Source organism: Lagenorhynchus albirostris, chromosome 5, assembly GCF_949774975.1.
Source record: "Lagenorhynchus albirostris chromosome 5, mLagAlb1.1, whole genome shotgun sequence".
NCBI lineage: Eukaryota > Metazoa > Chordata > Mammalia > Artiodactyla > Delphinidae > Lagenorhynchus > Lagenorhynchus albirostris.
In genome coordinates, this window is record NC_083099.1 from 70,743,363 (window position 1) to 70,762,683 (window position 19,321).

The following is a 19,321-nucleotide window of genomic DNA, read 5'->3' on the forward strand; positions in this document are numbered from 1 at the left end:
GGGCTTAGTTGCTCCACAGCATGTGGGATCTTCCCAGACCAGGGCTTGAACCCATATCCCCTGCACTGGCAGGAGGATTCTTAACCACTGCACCACCAGGAAAGTCCACAGCAAGATCTTTTTTGACTCACCTCCTAGAGTAATGAAAATAAAAATGAAAACAAATGGGACCTCATTAAACTTAAAAGCTTTTTCACAGCAAAGGAAACCATAAACAAGATGGAAAGACAACCCTCAGAATGATAGAAAATATTTCCAAATGAAACAATGGACAGAGGATTAATCTCCAAAATATACAAACAGCTCATGGAGCTCAATATCAAAAAAACAAACAATCCGATTTAAAAATGGGCAGAAGACCGAAATAGACATTTCACCAAAGAGGACATACAGATGGCCAAGAGGCACATGAAAAGATGCTCAACATCACTAATTATTAGAGCAATGCAAATCAAAACTACAATGAGGTATCACCTCACACCAGTCAGAATGGCCATCGTTAAAAAATCTAGAAACTGTAAATGCTGGAAAGGGTGTGGTGAGAAAGGAACACTACTGCACTGTTGGTGGGAATGCAAATTGATACAACCACTATGGGGAACAGTATGGAGACTCCTTAAAAAGCTAAAAATAGAACTACCATATGACCCAGGAATCCCACTACTGGGCATATACCCTGAGAAAAGCATAATTCAAAAAGAGTCATGTACCACAATGTTCACTGCAGCTCTATTTACAATAGTCAGGATATGGAAGCAAGCTAAGGGTCCATCGACAGATGAATGGATAAAGAAGATGTGGCACATATATACAATGGAGTAGTATTCAGCCATAAAAAGAAACAAAACTGAGTTATTTGTAGTGAGGTGGATGGACCTAGAGTCTGTCATACAGCATGAAGTAAGTCAGAAAGAGAAAAACAAATACCATATGCTAATGCATATATATGGAATCTAAAAAAAAAAAAAAGGAGGTACTGATGAACCTAGTGGCAGGACAGGAATAAAGATGTAGACATAGAGAATGGACCTGAGGACATGTGGTGGAAGGGGGAAGCTGGGGTGAAGTGAGAGAGTGGCATGGACATATATACACTACTGAATGTAAAATAGATAGCTAGTGGGAAGCAGCAGCATAGCACAGGGAGATCAGCTCGGTGTTTTGCGATGACCTAGAGGGGTGGGATAGGGAGAATGGGAGGGAGGCTCAAGAGGGAGGGGATATGGGGACATGTGTATGCATGTGGCTGATTCTCTTTGGTGTACAACAGAAACTAACACAGTATTGCAAAGCAATTATACTCCAATAAAGATCTATTAAAATTTTTTTAATTATACTATTGGAATAAAATAAAAGATCTATTAAAAAAAAAAGAGTGAACCCTAAAAGAAAAAGAAGAAAAAAGAAATCACCGTTTTAGCAAAATGGTGATACATCATCCTTGCGTTTGCATATGTATAATTTTCTCTGAAATACCTTACAAGGTAACTGAAATTCCAGTTTCCAGGCTCAGCAATGCTCTGGCACTTGTAACTTCCCCTCAGGTCACACTTACATGGGCTTCCCTCGGTAAATCTTGAGTTCAGCCTTTGCCAGAAAGCCATCAGTCCGACCACTGCTTTCTCTGGCGTTTTTCCATAGGTAGTAGCTGCCTCTTCCTCATATGAATGAATTTCTGATTGCACAACTGAAAAAGAAGTGAGAAAATTAAGTCAATGGATTCTGTCTTGGAAGCAAAATTGCTGATGTTTCACATTAATGTCAGTAAGAACCAAATAAACAGGGACTATGATTAAGACTTACCAATGAGCCAAGTGCAGATTGCCCTCCAGACTTCTTGCCCCGGATGTCTTTGTTGACAAAGAAGTGTCTGGCTTTTGAATCAGTGGGGCATCTTTTGGAGGGACTCGGGTTTCTCATGACAACACAGACTTTTGTGTGTGTGTGAGCCTGAGGGACTCCTTGCCATACAAGGCTATAGTGAGTAAAGAAACTCAGTAAGGCATAAACCACTGCAAGCCTTACATACCATAATAATGTTGTGCCTCCACGGAACAAGATACAGAACAAAATTGGGGACACAGAATTCCTTTCATTTTAAAGCCTTCACTGTTGAAGATTCTGTTATCTAAGAATTACCTTCCCTTTTCTTCACTGATTATTCATCGTCTTAAGTCACCATCCCTACAGATTTTTCTAGAGTTGCTAACTCGGCAGATTTGGAAGCTTTAATTCTCTGATCACTTAAAACCAGATGTCACGTCTTAAGGTCAGATCAGAGGACGTTACCCACCTGCCTTGCTAAGAACCTTGTAAATATCTACTCTATGCCAAAATAAATTTTGAAACGTTCTTTTATCCAAAAAAAAAAAAGTTTGAGAGATGTAGGGGAAAAAATTATGTGCCACATTTAATCTCTTTTGACTTTTGCAGTTATGAATGAGGTGATAAATTATATGCTCATGCCAATAGCCAGGGAAACTAAGATGCAGACATAGTAACTAATTTGTTCAAAATCACAAATCAGAGAATTCTGGGTTAGAGCTCAGACCTGCCTGACTCCTAAGCTTATTCTCTTAGCTGCCATATGCCATTGCCCGAAAGCGACACTTTTGAGATTGACTTTATCTATCTGAGCGCTGTGTGGCTCGCATGATGAGGCCAGACATGGGGTACTTGTCGTGAGCACACGACCTCAGCTAGCATCGCTGTTCCTACGCCCCCAAATGCCAGCTCTGCCTACCTGCACAGGCTCCAGGTGCAGGCCTGAGCTACCCAGTTTGCCCTGGGACACCCACTGTGCTAGGGTTAGGTGTGGGCAGACACAAATATTTGGCCTTTGTCAAGTATGACTCTTGGCATCCAGACCAAATAGGTTACAGGATCCCTCTAGGGAGGATCTGAACCTATAAAATTGTCCCCAGATCAAACCAGTTTCTAGTTAGTCATAGATTGTGGCTGAATTCTCGAGGCTATTTAAGAAGCCCTTATCCAATTCTCAAGGCTGACCTTGAGCTGGGTCAAGAGAGAACTGACTCAGCTTTCAGGAAAAAGCATCCAGCCAGCTGTGGAGCCACTTTAGCTTGTACTTTGCCTAGTTCCTGAGCAGACCAGGAACATGGCGTGGCCTTGGGGCTCTGAGCTGTTTTCTCAGAGTGCTTTACCCCTAAATGTTCCTGCATATGCTTCCATGAAATGCACCTTCACCTCCCGGATAGGTATCTCTCCTATCTTGCTAACCTATGTTTCCCTATCGTAGTCACAAACAGGATCACAGAAGCAGTGCCACGCTTTAGTCTCTCCTGAATCACTGAGATCCACGGAATACTGCAGTAGGGCTCCTGGTGACAGGACGCTCTTCTCTCCCACACAGACACACAGAGCACCACTCCAAGATGATCTCTGCTGCTTCCATGAGGCTTCTGTGGGCTTTATCTGACCTGGAGGTTGGTTGCAGGGGACCCCAAATTGCACGCCACTCTAGTCACACCTCCCCATTTTTCATCTTCTTTCGCCACTTTCTACCTCCCTTAGCCATTTGGAGACATGCTCAGACTGTTTATAATACTTATAGGTCTCTGTGTGACACCCTCAGCCAGTAGCAAAATGCATCTTCCTCTGGTGCTCACACAGTCGCAACACTGCAAAGTGACAGAGGCCACAGGTGGATTCCCTCCACTGTGCTTTTATCACACTCTGACACACCGACCACAGAGGGCCCCTATCTCTATCCCTCCCCCTATCTCTATCTCCACCCCTACCCCTATCTCTGTCTCTATCCCTATCTCTTTATCCATCTTTATCTCTATCCCTATCTCTATTTTTTATCTCTTTCTCTCTCTTTTCATCACAGCTTTCTGTTCCTTGGGCCCCTGCAAAAGTTGGTAAAGATAGGGTGAAACCAGAGAACAAATTGGAAAATACAGAGCCAATTATACTGAAATTCTCCCCCTGTTCCCTAATATCCATTGTTTGGTTTTCGAAAAAGTTTGCTTGCCTCAATTCTCTCCTCCCTCGGGTTGAGTACCTTTCTAGGAGAGCCTTTTCACTCACAAATAAACCTCTAGTGTCCTCTCCATATAAAGATGGTCTTTGTAGCATATACCTAGCTCTTCTAAGTCCACAGCGCACCTCCCCCACCCGCTATACAAACCATGTATATGTATATACGTATGAGCCAAACTCATTAAGCACAACACTGGAATCACTATACTTTTATACTTTTGGTTGTTTTTATTCATAGCCCTAATGTTTTAGTTGAGCTTCTTTGTATTGAATGGAAAACAGATGTTCACAAAGAAGGAGAAATAAATCAACAAAATGTCCCAGTGATTATATTTTTTATTCAATCATGCCACAGCTGCTTGTGGAGACTCAACCATGGCCCTGTGCTGCGTATAGCGTGGGAAAATGAAATGAATCAGGCTTGGCCCCTACCCTCAGAGAATGTGCTCCTAGTTAAACAGGGTTGTGGAGGCATTGGAGGAAATTAAAACACGACTGGACAATAATACAAGGTAAAAAGAACTGTCTGCTACCCAAAGGATGGGTATGTAGAGTGTGATATGTGTGCAGATAAAAGAGGTCTCCCATTTGTTTTGGCAGATCCGGTGGCATTATAAATGGATCTTGAGAAATAGGTGGGATTTGGGTGTATGAAGATAAGAGTAACAATTATAGAGAAAACAGCATGGGAAAAGGTATTGTGGTGAGAAAGGGGTTATTGTATGCTGCGAATAAGTGAATTACAGAGTGCTGGGAATAATAAGTGAGTTACTGAGTGTGGAAATGAGTTTGCTGCATTATAGAGTACAAGGATGAGAAATGTCTGAGATGAGGCAAGATGTGGCCAGTGCAAAGAGTCTTAAATTCCTTACTAAACAATGTGTATTTTATTTGGTAGATAATTTAGACTATGAAAGGTTTCTGACCATGGACGTGGCATGATCAAGTTGGGCGATAAAATTCATAGGGACCTTGGGAAGCAAAACCAGAAGAGAGACTTCAGTTGGGGAGACCAGATAAGAGATTCTTATATTCAGGCAGGTGGTGGCCAGCGTCTTGGAGGAGAGGAAGTTCTACTCGAGAGATACAGCCAAGAGAGCGTGCAAGGATTTAAGAACTGATTGGAGGGGGACAGGTGGGACTCTTCATTGCATGCCCATGTTTGTGGTTACACAAGGAAAAGTCCTCACCCACAAAGCCTTCCTGATATCACACAGAACCACCACTTTTGGCTTGTGATACAATGTGAATGGCGCCCCCTTGAGTTGTGCAGTGCATAATACATGCAACGTATGTGAGACCTTCTGGCAGCACTGTCACCCTTATCCACAACTTCAAACTCAAGAGTTTCCATAGTCAATATGTGTGCAGCCTTTATCACAGGCCAGGGCTTTATCAGATTCTTCATGAAGCTGAAACACTAAGGAGAGAGAATCAAAAGGAGATGGCAAGGAAGTAGAGCTGGGAGAGTCTGGAGAGCCCTTTGAGGACTCTACATTCAAACTTGGATGCTCTACCACATGTTACATTCTTTTCCCTAGTGGATTAGATGATTTGATTAGCAGAATCTGGCTAGGAGTGAAAAACATAAAGGACCTTCATTTGGAAACCTACAGACTAGGATTTTAGACTCAGGTCACCCATTTCCTAAGTGTGTGATCTCAAACAATTGGGATTTTTTTCAACCTCAGTCTCCTAAAGGGTTGCTCAAGTATTATGTAGAAAATAAACCGAGGTAGTGGGGTGAGGAAACCCTTGGATAAAGTGGTCGGGTCAGGGCAGACTTTTGTGAAGAAGTGACCAGTGAGCTGAAACTTGAAGGAGAAGGGAGTCAGCCAGGAGGGTAGGGGTTGGTGGGAGTGGGGGCGGCATCCAAGGCAGAAAGGATGGCAAATGCAGTCTTCCCAGGGAAGGAACAAGCTTGACATGTTTGGGAATGCCAGGGTGACTCACCCCTAAGGCTCTGTCAACACCTCTAGGAGAGGTGTGTTTTGTCATTGTTGTTTTTATTTGTATGTTTTTTCAATTCTGAGGAAAGTCATTTCGTTGATAAAGTTTAGAGGGTTCTTTTAACAAGTCTAATGGAACCCAAAGGACAGCCAATGTTGTGTGGCAGCAATTTTCAAGGGTTTTTTCTTAAGCATAAAGAAGTGAGCATAGTACAAAGCTGCAAGAGAATTCATATAACCCTAAAAAAAGCTGTACAAAGTAGGGGCTGAGGGCTTCCCTGGTGGCGCAGTGGTTGGGAGTCCACCTGCCGATGCGGGGGTCGCGGGTTCGTGCCCCAGTCCGGGAGGATCCCGCGTGCCGCAGAGCGGCTGGGCCTGTGGGCCGTGGCCGCTGGGCCTGCGCGTCCAGAGCCTGTGCTCCGCGGCGGGAGAGGCCACAGCAGTGAGAGGCCCGCGTACCGCAAAAAAAAAAAAACAAAAAAACAAAGTAGGGGCTGAGCAAAGTTCAAGCAGAGATACAGGTTTCTGCTTCTGGAGACTGAAGGCAAAAACCAGAGCTTTATGTGATCTCATGACATAGGCTCACAGATCTCTGGTTTTATGATTTTACTCTCTCAGCTGTGGGAGTTGACCTCTTCTGTGATTGATGGTTAGGTCCAAGAGAACTTCTAGGAAAACTAACAACTCTTTCTGGAGGAATTCATACTCATGATGGCAATCCATTGTACAGCTGCCTTGCTTGCCTCCTTGATTGTTGGTGCTGCAAACATCCTGGGGAAAACAACATGGAAGAGTGACACAGCAGAGACTTGGCAGGCAGAGAGGTCCCATGTCTGAATGCAGCTCCGGTCCCTCCACTCTCGAGCTGTGTGTCCTCGGACAAGTTACTAAGCCTTTGGAGGGTATGGTACCTCATGAAAAGGAGGAGGATAGTAGTCCTTGCCCTGCCTTCCTCCTAAGACTGCTATGTGGCTTAAATGAAAGCACGAGTGTACAGGTGTTTTGGAGACTGTAACGTCCTGTAACAAAGCAGGGAATAATAGCATCTGCAGTGTTAGAAATGCCTGGGACTTTGTAAAGATGTTGCTTTGACTCAGCATTACTGGAGGAGACCACACCATTTTATTATCCAGAATGAAAGACTTCACTGCGGAGAAAGAGAGACTGATTTTAGAACAACAGGATGATAGATTTTACTTGTCTCCTTCGTACAGAATAAATTATTATCGCATAAACAACATACAAGCCTCTGAATATATAATCCCTTTTTCCAGTCATCGCATCTGCAAGTGTGTAACGCACACTTCTGTGAGCACATAAGGACGTACACGGCACAGCCGTACTTCCATTCTCTATTTCCATCATTCCATATTTAGCAAGGCGAGCCTGTAGTCAGGGTTCTTCTCTATGGGTAAGAGCCGTATACCTTGGAGTAAACATACAGGGGACCCTCCCAAGTGGTTTGGACCAGGTGACTATGTCCTTTTCTCCTCCAAGTCCTGGTCAGGAAAGCGTATCGGGCACAGGTAGCACTGCCCTTGGGTTTGGGGCACTGTCCCATGTTCTTTTTCTCAAAATTTTCAAACACCTCTTTCTGAGAAAATACTCACATCAGAAGTATCCCCCAATTGTCAATTTGGCAGTCAGGGCCCCGCTCCATGCAACTTTTGTCTAGGTTCCTGTCCCATCAGAAGCCAAGGTACAGAGCAATCAGTCTGTGCATCCTCACCATGGGACCTCCCCAGCCTAGCCCCCCACAAGGTCAGTCTGATATTCTGTGTGGGCAGCAGTCATAAAAGGTTCGCATCCCAGCGTGACACTGAGACACTGGGTGTATCAAGCCTGAAAGGAATCCTGCAGGTAATTGAGTTTCATCTGATACTTGACTTCCCTTGCGAATTGGTCTTTGAATATCTGCTGCAACCACCAATGTCACGGAGTGCACACAGAGGTCACCAACTTCCACCTCTGGCAGTGCTGACTGTTAGGGTAGTGGTCTTCGTGTCAGCCTGAAGCCACTCCCATCGTGCTCTTCACCCACTGGTGGTGACACCGGATCCAGGTCAGAGCTTTCTCTCTCACGGTAACTCCTTCAAGTGTTTGACTACCATTCTGGCGTCCCCTGAATACCCATTTTTCCAGGCTAAGCACTTCCTGGTCTTTCACTCACTGCCTCTAAGATGTAGTTCATCTCAAGAACGATCTTTAGAATGAGTCCCTTTTGGCCAAGGTTTTATGGCTGTTTGGTTGGTGAGGAGCCAGAGTCCTCCGTCCCTGTTCCCTCTGCTGAGGATGGAATCACTTCAGATCAAGATAAAAGCAGCTCAGAATTGCAGAAAAACAGACACCTGTGGTTTGGGGGTTGGTTTTGTTTTTAACACACCTCTAGTCTAAGGCTGGCAGGATGCCTTGCATTCATTTGAACAGAAGGCCCTGGTATTAGCAAAGGCTTGCCTCCTTGCACCTGGCAAAGAAGAAATTCACTCTTTGTTTGACTGTGAGATCACACCACGCACCCCTGCCCTGTTGGAGCTTAGTAATTGGGAGGTATTTGGAGGTAACATCAGGTTCGCTGAAGATTTGTGTCCAAGGTCTGGGTGTGCTCTCCTCACCCTGCATCTCAGCTTTCTCATCTGTAAAATGCTGATGGGAAGCCCTTCCTTGTCTGAGTTCCAGGAGGATTATGTAATTCAGATGGCTAGTGGAGGTGATAGCACTTGGTGAGCGGCTTTTCAGAGTCTGAACGGTGCACCCCACACTCGCTTGTCACTACGCTGCAGACTATCTCCAGCTTGTCCCTGCCCACAACTTTCGAAAAATGAGAACAACTATCAGTTTTAGAAAAAGACATTCAGAGCTTCCATATCACTGCCAAGGCTGACTTTGTCAAAGGAAACACTTCTTTCTGTACTAAGACAAAGATCCTGCAGCCTGCTCTAATGATTCTTCACACCCTATTTTAAAACCAGAAACGACAAGGTAACTTTGTGGCTGAGAAACACCATGTTCCAGAATTATCTGCACCGTGTTCCAGAACCACGCTCAGGAGTTAAGCCGGGTAAGGGAATGCTTGCAGACGCTCTTAAGTAGCCAACCAGCCAGGGACTCACTCCCTGCCCGGAACATTCACTTAGGATTTGATGTTTGTCATGAAAATGTTGCTTTTGCTTTAAAATACTACTTGTGGAAGTTTACCTAGAATTCAGTGTTGTCTGCTGAGCTCAATATAACCAAACTGTACTAAGGATAAAATAAGGGAAATTTTTGTTTTCTGAAATCTAAAGCCTCAAGCTTAAGAAATGCGGACGTTGTATGAGGACTTATGTTAATGATAACATATAATGTTGTAGCACAAGACTAACTTTTCTCAAAAATAATAGAGCAGAGGAGTAAAAATTCCTGGAATTGGGCACACGGGATGTGGTTCCTGGAATTGGGCACACGAGACGCGGGGTTCCTAAAACACAGATGTCCACAGAGTCAGGAGCCAGAGGTTAGGGGACAGTTCTAGTGCTCTTTGATTTGTGCTACTTTCCTTTCTTTTCCAGGAACATAAGCCAGACCAACTATGTAATTTGGGGGACTCTTATTAAAAATAAGCACTTTCAAGATGCCAATAGCAGAGTATTAAACCAACAATGGGACCTTTCTGAGCATGAGGCCCTATGCGACTGCCAGATTGTATGCCCATGAAGCCAGCCCTAAATACAGGAGACTGTGCTTCCCAGTTTCTTTGCCAAATCCCTGGTTAGTGTGGTGTGAGTGATGGGAGAGATGTGTACCACTTTGACACAGTGAAGAGCTCCCATCCTCCTTCCCCATTGCAATATACATGGCGTCCTTGTGTTGAGTCGGTGGAGCCATCAGATTGGAGCAGTCGCCACTCCGAGGAGGGCTATTCTAAAGGGCCACCCGGCTCAAGACAGAAGCTCTTGAGTGTTAAGACACTGAGATACTGGAGCTGTTTGTTATTGCAGCATCGGCTAAGCCTATCCTCACTAATACTTAGGGGAAGGCCAGAAATGGAAGGAAACATCTCAAATCTGAAAAGTACCATAAAGGAAAGGAAACCAGACAGTGAAGAGTGGTGTGATGGTTCTCATGCATTTGTTTTTCCATCAATGAAATAAGAATTCAAAAATGATCTTTAACATGTTTACAATTCTATGCTACCTTCCCTCAACTTATTTAAAAAATATATTATCTAAGAAGAAAGACTACGTACTCTCCTTCTCCTTTAGCCTCTCAATCTCTTGGCCCATTGCCATCCGTGGACCATTCTTGAATCACTGAACACCTCTAATACTTTCAGAAGCCAAGAGAAAAACACTCTCCTAGGGCAGTGTTCTGCTCTGTAGAAAGTATTTTATCAAAAAGACTTTAATTTGTCACCATGATTGGGCAGGGGGTTTTTGATTCCAAAAACTCTAGCTGATATTGTAAGAGTCTCACTGCTTAAAAACAAATCACTGAAACTGGTCCCTTTTGTCATCGTTACTATGTTATATAAACTCGGATATCACATTGCCTTCAAAGTTGCTCCTCGTTGCTCTCAAACACCGGGTTGCTATAAGACACTCCCCTGCCACACGCCGGCATGTCAGAGTAGGAGGTCTGGTTTATGGGGGGCCAACTGGGGTCATTTGCCAAGGCCCTCTGCCATATCCGATACTGGCTTTTTGATTGATAGCCAAAACATCTTTTGATTATCATCCACAGGGCTCTATTTTCAATGATGGCCTCCTGCAAAATAAAAGAGTTACTGTTTACAATCAGAGGTTAGGTGTTTCCAGAATACAGCCTTCCATAGACCCTCATAAGGCACTACCGCACTGACTGCTTCCATCTAGCTTGGCAAACAACTTGAGCTTCTGACAAATCCAAGGTGATTTCATGTGATAGGTCATGGCCTCTCAAACTTTTCCACTTAAGAAACTCTTCTGGAAGAAGAGAGAGAAACAGTCTCAAGAATCCAGAAACATAGCTTGAAGTAGTCCGCCTCAAGGATTTCATACGTAAATTAAATGTAAAAGCATCCAAATTCTGCAGTTCACTCCATATCACATCCGTATGTGATTTACTACAAATGACACTTAAAATTATCTACTACCAAACGGTACTGACCTTATAGAAAGATAGGCCATGCTTATGATGTGACTTGGGTGTACCCTGGCACGTCACTGCGTAGTCACGAACACGTGTAAAATTGGGGATGTGGGCCACAGTTTTGGAGCTGGACAGATCTGGATTTGAATCCCAGCTCTGACGCCTACTATGGGCAAGTTAATTACCGCATCTGAGCCTCAGTGATTAGAAATAATAATTCCTTCCTCTTATATCTGTCATTAGGATTATATAACTCCCCTTACAATGCAGAGCACGGCATGGCACAACTACTTCCCTTTACCATTCTCCTGAACTATTCATCTAACAAACGGCTGTGCACTGCAGCCTTATTCACATAAGCCTCCAAAGTTCACCTACAAATATTTCATTGCAACGTGTTCTATAAGATGACAAAAGATATGTCCTTTGAAAACATTTTGGACTGGCATTTTACTTCATGAGTTAGACTGAGCCTTGAAGAGAGCCCAAGTTATAACTTATAATACACAGCACATGAGGGATTATGTTAAATTCATTTTTTTCATCCTATGTGGTCACAAAGATTGACCATCTTATAAGTTACCATGAAAGAAACAAAGAGGAAAATATGAGGACCCAAGCTGTCCCACAGAATTAGAACTGGTTTTGGCGTCTGTCAGTGGTATCTTTGCGAAACTGAAAGAGTTAATTCTGTAGGATTCTACGAGGAACTTTGCTAGAGATAGTGGTTTCCTAAAATCCACCCATCTTTGACATCTGAGTCCACTGCCCATGGAAATCATGGAGAACAGCTAGTCTGAACATTCCTCTAAAAACTGATCATCGGCCGACAGGCTGTTAAACACCCACACAGCCATCTTATCAGCATCTTGCAAACCTCAGGGATCACCTAGCCAAACCTGTTCCTTTACTTTCCCAGACCAAGGTTTTTTGTCCTCTTTAATTAACAAGAGAACAGTAGTTCTCCTTAGAGCTGAGATAAGGCAGGATCATAGGTATTCAATTAAAGGTTTCAAAATCTAACTTATGTCCAGGAAATCTTAGCAGGCTTTGTACAAAACAAATGAACACACACACACACACACACACACACACAAGACATTAGTGCTCTACACAATATCTTGAGCTTTGTTACAATTCTACAAATGTGATGACTTGTATTACTTTGATGCCCTGAAAAGGGAATCAAAGAAAGCACTGAGAAATAATCCGTCCTGTCACTGTACATTGTAAATTAGATGTAGAATGAGAAACAAAAGGAAAGCCTTGATGATATACCATTTCTTAAAGAAAAAAACAAAACTTCATCACATGAGCTCTTCTGACAGACATTCAAATAATTCATATATATATATATATATATATATATATATATATATATATACACACACACATACATATATACACACACACGCATTCACACAAGGCATAAGTAATAAAAGGGAGTGTGTTAAAGCTATCCACATTAGCTCCTCTGCCTGTTAGCAGGAGGTTAGATCATGAGACCCAGCAAGTAAGGATAAGGTCTCACTCAAACTTGTTTCGTGAGTATCAAATTACTGTCTCCATCTGCTGGGGGTGGGCAGGCTTACTTCTTACATTTAAGAATTGAATAAACCTTTACCCAGCTCCTAATAGAATAAAGCAGTTGTTATAGCTAGTAAGATGACTTCTTGCCATAGTTTAATGGCAAGCAAAAAAAGAAATTTATACCCAGATAACTATAACGCTTGTCTTCTTTCTCCCTGTAGATTGTGAGCTCTACCCCTCTGCTATTATTACCCCTTTCACATCATGCCCTAGTACATGGCACAGGTTCAACAAATGCTTGTGCAAAGAGTGAATGAATAAATGATTGCTAGACACAAAGTAAGGAATGGTAAGTACCACAAGAGATAGCATAATAATAAGAGCTTATATTTACTAAGCGCTTACTGTGTGCTTTTCACTGTTTACATTTCATGCACACAGTAACCCTATGAGATAAGGTACCATTATTATCATCATTTTGCAGGTGAGGAAACAGAGACACAGAGAAGTGTAGTGACTTGACCAAAGTCAGACAACAAGAAAGGGTGGAGCCAGGATTCAAACCCAGGTAGACTACTCTGCAGCTATATTCTTAGCTGCAAATATACTGAAAGAGAACGGCTTCCTGCTGGGGGATTATGGCAGACTTTGTTGCTTGATCACCCTACAGTCCATTCCTCCTGGCTCTTCCCTGCCCACCTTAAAAAAAATCGTAACTAGTCTAAGCCAATTTGTCTAACTTTTTGGCATAGATCCACTTTCCCAGAGTCCTTTTCTACTAAAGCTGACTATGAGAGTTCTAAGCAATGAGGCATAAGAGGAAGCCTTCTGCTGGGCTGCAGGACATTTTTTGCTTCCTGATAAAAGGTTCATACTTGTGGGAATAAAAGCTTGCTGGTACCTCTTCTTCCATGTTTTTCCTACACTGAAAACAGACATAAAGCCTAGCTACATGGGAGCTAGCCGGGCCCCATAAGCAACAAGCACAACCATGAAGGCCAACATCTAAGGATGGTGAGACAAAAAGGTGGAAGAATGCAGAGGCCCAGTGATGCCACAGAGACACTAAACGAGCCCTGAAGCCACTGGCTTCCAACCTTCTTGTTAAGTGAGTCAATAAATATCTTCATTGTTTAAGCCATTGCTTGCTGAGCCTTGTTACTTGCCTAACTGATCCAGGAATCAGGAAAAATTCATGAACAGGCTAATACCCTAGCTGTGCCACAGAGGACGGAATGTTATTTCAATATGCAGAAGTGGGGCAAGATGTACTAGACAGAAGAAATAACACGATCATGGACAGGAATACGATATACACATAAGATTATCCCTTAAAGGACAAGGACCATCTTTCTGCAACTCCATAAGAGGACTCTCATGGCAATGCTCTTTTATTAATTCGGTGGCTTTGGGGACAATATGGTTTAGCACAGTACTCCTCAGTGTGATTCCTGAGTCAGCTGCATCAGAATTACCTGGCAACTTATTAGAAACAAAAGCTTGTACCTACTTCAGACCTACCAAATCAGAAATGCTGGGGCAGTGCCGGACAATCTGTGTTTTAACAAGCCCTCCAGGGAATTCTGATGCCCACTCAAGTTTGAGAAGTCCTAGTTTAGCAAAGAGATAGATGCTCCTTATCCTAATTCTATGTCCTGTTCTGCCACCAGCTCCTGCGCAGCCTTTACCCTGCTTAGCAATGAAGGCTCCGGAGCTCCTACATACAAAATACTGCAGGGCCGTTAGGCCCCAGGTGCGCCAGCCCACCATGAATCCCGCCTCACTGGAACCAGTCTGGGTTTGTAAGTGAAAGCAGGAATGGGGACAGATGGAGTCTTAAAGCTCATCCCTCCTACAGAATGGATGCCTTTTCTGGGGCGCCCCCTCCAAGAGTGGGCTTTAAGAAATGGGGATTGTGTCTATCAGCATTGAAGGAGGAGAGAGTAAAGCGCGTAGCAAGGCAAAGGGGGAGCGGAAGCTCATTTTCCTGGGGAAATGGAGCATAAAGAATAAAAGCTGGGAAAAGCTCACTCTGAATCTCATTTCCCATCTATAAAGTAAAAATGATAGAAGTTGTTCAGTGAAAGAAGCCAGACACAAAAGGCCACATACTGTATGATCCCCTTTATCTGAAATGTCCAGAACAGGCAAATCCAGAGAGACAGAAGGTAGTTTAGTGGTTGCCAGGGAGTGAAGGAAGAAGAAGGGGAAATAAGGAGCGATTGCTAATGGGTGTGGGATTTCTTTCAGGGTGATGAGAATGTTCTAGAATTAGACAGTGTTGGAGGTTGCACAACTCAGTGAACATATTAAAAACCACTGAATCGTACACTTAAAAAGGTAAATCTTATAGTATGTGACTCATATCAGTTTCTTTTGAAGAAATTTGAATGAATTGAGTTGGGTCTCTATTTGTGAATTTTAGAAATGGATAGGACCTTCTCCCATCCTCCCCAGCCCCACTTTACAGATAGGCAAATGAATACCTTGTTTGGAATTCATCAGAGAGAAGCATCATTGCTCATGTTGCCAAGGAAGGGAGACCCTTGCACTGTTGAGCCTTGTCAGCTAAAGCTGTTCCTTTTTCAGACTCCCAGAGAATGCCTCCACCACCCCAACTAGCAATGAGCAGCCTGAGGTCACTTACCTCCAAGACAAGGGACACGATGAAATTGGAGCCGAGCATAATGACAATGTAGACCCTCCACAGGACAGGAGTGCAGAGCAGCTGGTGGGAGATGGAAAAGCAAAGTCAGTCTGAAGACTAATTATGCTGCAAAAACTTCATGCTGTTCACAGTGCAACATGCAGGCTTCTAACCACACTCATTCTTGTGAGACGCTAGACACCTCTGATGGGCAACTTTGGCTTGACTTGCTTGGAATCTCGCTGCAGTCTGAAACTCAACTCATCCAGCTCGCGTTCCTTCCCTCTGTCCTTCACAGGGGTCAGACCCACATCATAGTGTGGCATCCTCCCCACCTCCACTGGCTTCCTAATCTTTCTTTTTTTCCTTCCTAGGTAATTCTTCCAATAACTTTCTTACACATCTCACCTCACCTGGATATCTCCATCTCAGAAGACTTGGACAAATGTAACAGTTTGTTACTATTTGTGTAAACGTGGTAGAATATACATATAAGAAATGTATATGTACACGTGTAGAATACATATCTGAAAGTATGTAAAATAAACTGGTGCTATCAGTTGTCTCTAGGGAGAGGAACTGGTAGTCGGGGAACAAGGATGGGAGGGAGGCTTTCACCACATAACTTCTCTAAACTTTTGAATTTTAAATCATGGGAATGTTTTCTCTATTTTAAAAAAATATGAATTTTTAAAAAAATGAGCAATAATTAGGTTACAAAGCAGCACGATTCCATTTAAAATAAAATAAACTTCATAAATCAAACACACATTTATAATATATGAATTTTAAAGATGGAAGGCTATAGTTAATAATGTTATAATTTTCCTTACCTGCATAGTTACATTTTTTAAAATGCACCCATAATTTTATGTAATAAGAAAAATAATTATTTTTAAGGTGAGCAATAATCCTTTGCAGAATCTTTTGAAGTCATGCTGGCAATGACTCTGCACAGGTTCCCTCCAAACCAAATACATTCCTTATTTTGTTACAAGAGGTCCCAGCCCCTCTGAAACAGTCTTCACTAACTTAAGAGTGTAACTAAATCCAACATGTTTTAACCTTAACTTCGGCAGGATTAAGGAATTTTAACTCATTTAGAAGACTAGTAGGCAAGGACTATTTATCTCCGTGAGTACCTGATCTAATTCATGAATACAATTATACTGTTAACCACAGTAATACAATTATAAAAATGAAAAGCTGAATGTAGATATTAGTTTATATGTCAAATGTCACCATGGGTTTGTGACAGTGTTGCTGGTTTGGAATGCACTATGTACTCCAAATGCTTGTCTACATTTAGGAACCTGATCTGCAATGATCAGTCAGTCAGTCATTGCCATTATGTGCCATTCACTATGCCAGGCACTGGTAATACAAGAATGAATAAGATAGGATCTTGGCCCTCATGAAACTTATCTTTGAGAGGGAGAAGCAGACAGGCAATTTTACAAAGAACTGAAAGCTCAGGTCCTTTTATCATCTCTTCTGTATCCTATTTATTGGTCTAAAGGACTTTTATTAATGATTAACTTCTAATTCAAAAGAAGAATAGATTAGAGGAATCAAAATATACATTTTCCCTTGCTTGAATATGTAAAATTTCTGTCTCTTCTAGAGTTTCACAGTTGTCTCAAAATTACAAAACTGTAAGAGAGTACTTGAGGTAAGATACACATCTTCGAACGTAGGTTTTGCAGACATTAAGTATGTAATACAGAAAAACAAGTTTTTAAAGAGTTTTTAAAAAAATGTAAATACAGATTTGAGAATTAACCCCAAAAGTGTTATAGGCAAAACTGTTTTAAACAGCTTCAAAGCAAAACCATTTACGAGAAAATTCTCTTTAAGAGAAAATGTATAAATAGAATTTCCAATCTTACAGAGATCTTTTAAAGGAAAAATGTTCAATGCTTTTGAAATACTTGAAATCAAGGCTACACAGAATTTTATTTCCCGACCAGCTTAAATAAAAAATATGAATAAATTCAGCATTCATTTTAACCCTACCATCTCAAAAGAATAATACGTGTCAAGAATCCATGTCAACTGCAATTGTGGCCTGCTTTTTGAAGTCGGGGTGTTATACAACTATAAAATATCATCATATCCCAGAGATAAGACTTACATCCAGATGCCTATATAATTCTGGAATATCGGCAAATAGAATGAATAGACACACACTCAGCTGTATGATCAGCACAAGGACAAATATATCTGAGGAAATAAGAACACAAGCTATCATTTAGAGAAATCTGAGTCCAGAGTATCACATCCATTGATACACATATTCTAGGTTAACACCGATTAGATTTACTTGATTTCTACAACCAAACTCAGCAAAACAGATGAAAAGTACTCACTTCTATGCAATGGGTCTCACCTCTACAATTTCTATGTATGTCCTTGAGGTAAGTGGAAAATTTCACATGCATGTTATATGTTTCAATTAATAAAAATGGGACATACATATAGGGTAATACTGACAAAATAACGTTTTCAATAAATGCCTTGGAGATATCCAAGTATCTGAGTCTCTTTAATGCAAATCATTCACTTCACATGTATGTGTATAGCTGATTCACTTTGTTATAAAGCAGAAACTAACACACTGTTGTAAAGCAATTATACTCCAATAAAGATGTTAAAAAAAATCATCTGGGCTTCCCTGGTGGTGCAGTGGTTGAGAGTCCGCCTGCCGATGCAGGGGACACGGGTTCGTGCCCTGGGCCGGGAAGATCCCACATGCCGCGGAGCGGCTGGGCCCGTGAGCCATGGCCGCTGAGCCTGCGTGTCCGGAGCCTGTGCTCCGCAACGGGAGAGGCCACAGCAGTGAGAGGCCCGCGTACCGCAAAAAAAAAAAAAAAAAGAAAAAAAAAATCATCTGCCTCAAATCCTTTTCTGGGAAAAAGGAGGACTGTAAATAAACAAATGTTTGAATTGCAATCATGCGGAGGTCAGCATTCGATTGCTTCCTCATCCCAAGAAGAGCAAAATAATTTTCTCCGAATAGATTTTTCTAAGGATATTGATTCTTCAACTTCTGCTTCTAAATTTTCCCAATTAGAGGGGTAGTGATGCTATGCAAATACATGTCCCAAAAGCTAAACAGGTCACCTACTTCTCCTAACACTCACCCCCACCCTCAGCCCGGACTGTAAGGAGGTGAGAGGTACTTTGGCCAAGAATCTCAACAACTTTCTATAGTCAGGCTCCTCCAGGCTGGACCCGCTCCCAGAACTGCCAATCACACAGTGTCATCCCGACCATTCTATTCATGGCAGGAGACACTTCCAACTGAGCGCTGTGACCCTTCTCCCCACCTCCTCTGAGATGAATTCTGACAAGTACTGACAAGCAGAGAATTAAACGTGTCTTCCCAATTTGGAGTGAACCCATGAAAAGATACCTAGAGACAAATTTATAGGGAAAGGAAGTGGTGGATTAAGAAACTCTAGTATTTAACACAGCTTTGAGGGAGGTAGCAAAGGACCAGGAAATAAGGCTGCATGTGTTTACAGAGCCCTGGAGTGGAAGTCAGAAGACCCTAGATGAGTGCCAACTCTGCAATTGCTCCTTGAGTGACCCAGGAGTATCTGTTCTCCTCTCTGATGACCTCTCACCTCTGATATGGTACAGTTCTACTCACAGTTTGTGTATGTGGGCTGCCTAAATGGTTTTCCTTTGGAGAAGACAAGAGCCACAATGATACAGTTGATTGTTCCCAAGAACCATACAGTAGTGTTCTCAAAACTTGTGAAGACACCATTACTTCCGATCTTATCTGGAGCAGTTGGAGAAATGGTTAACTTTGAGATGGTCTCATTTTGCACTGTGCAGGTACTAAAAAGGAAACCAAAGAAGCTAATGAAGTGAGATGACAAGCCCTTACGAAGCATATGTATCTACACAACTACATGTCCTCAATGCTTCTGCAATTGCCTACGCTTTGGGAAAGAATATACTGAAAAGTAAGGAGAAAGAAACCAGCATGTATAGATCTATATTTTGGGTAGATGGATAGATGATTGATAGATAGATGATAGATATAAATAGATAGATAGATAGATAACAGATC

The 19,321-nt window shown here is 42.3% G+C and overlaps 1 protein-coding gene across 1 annotated transcript in view; it reads right to left on the reverse strand.

The window, feature by feature from the left end:
• Positions 1-10,484: 10,484 nt before the first annotated feature.
• Positions 10,485-19,321, reverse strand: part of ATP13A4 (ATPase 13A4) — a 143,901-nt gene continuing 135,064 nt past the window's right edge. Inside the window, exons 27-30 of the mRNA XM_060149282.1 lie at positions 18,893-19,086; positions 17,372-17,460; positions 15,238-15,318; positions 10,485-10,697 (exon numbers count right to left, since the gene is read on the reverse strand). Coding sequence (XP_060005265.1) covers positions 10,485-10,697; positions 15,238-15,318; positions 17,372-17,460; positions 18,893-19,086 — 577 coding nt within the window. The remainder of the gene's footprint in view (positions 10,698-15,237; positions 15,319-17,371; positions 17,461-18,892; positions 19,087-19,321) is intronic.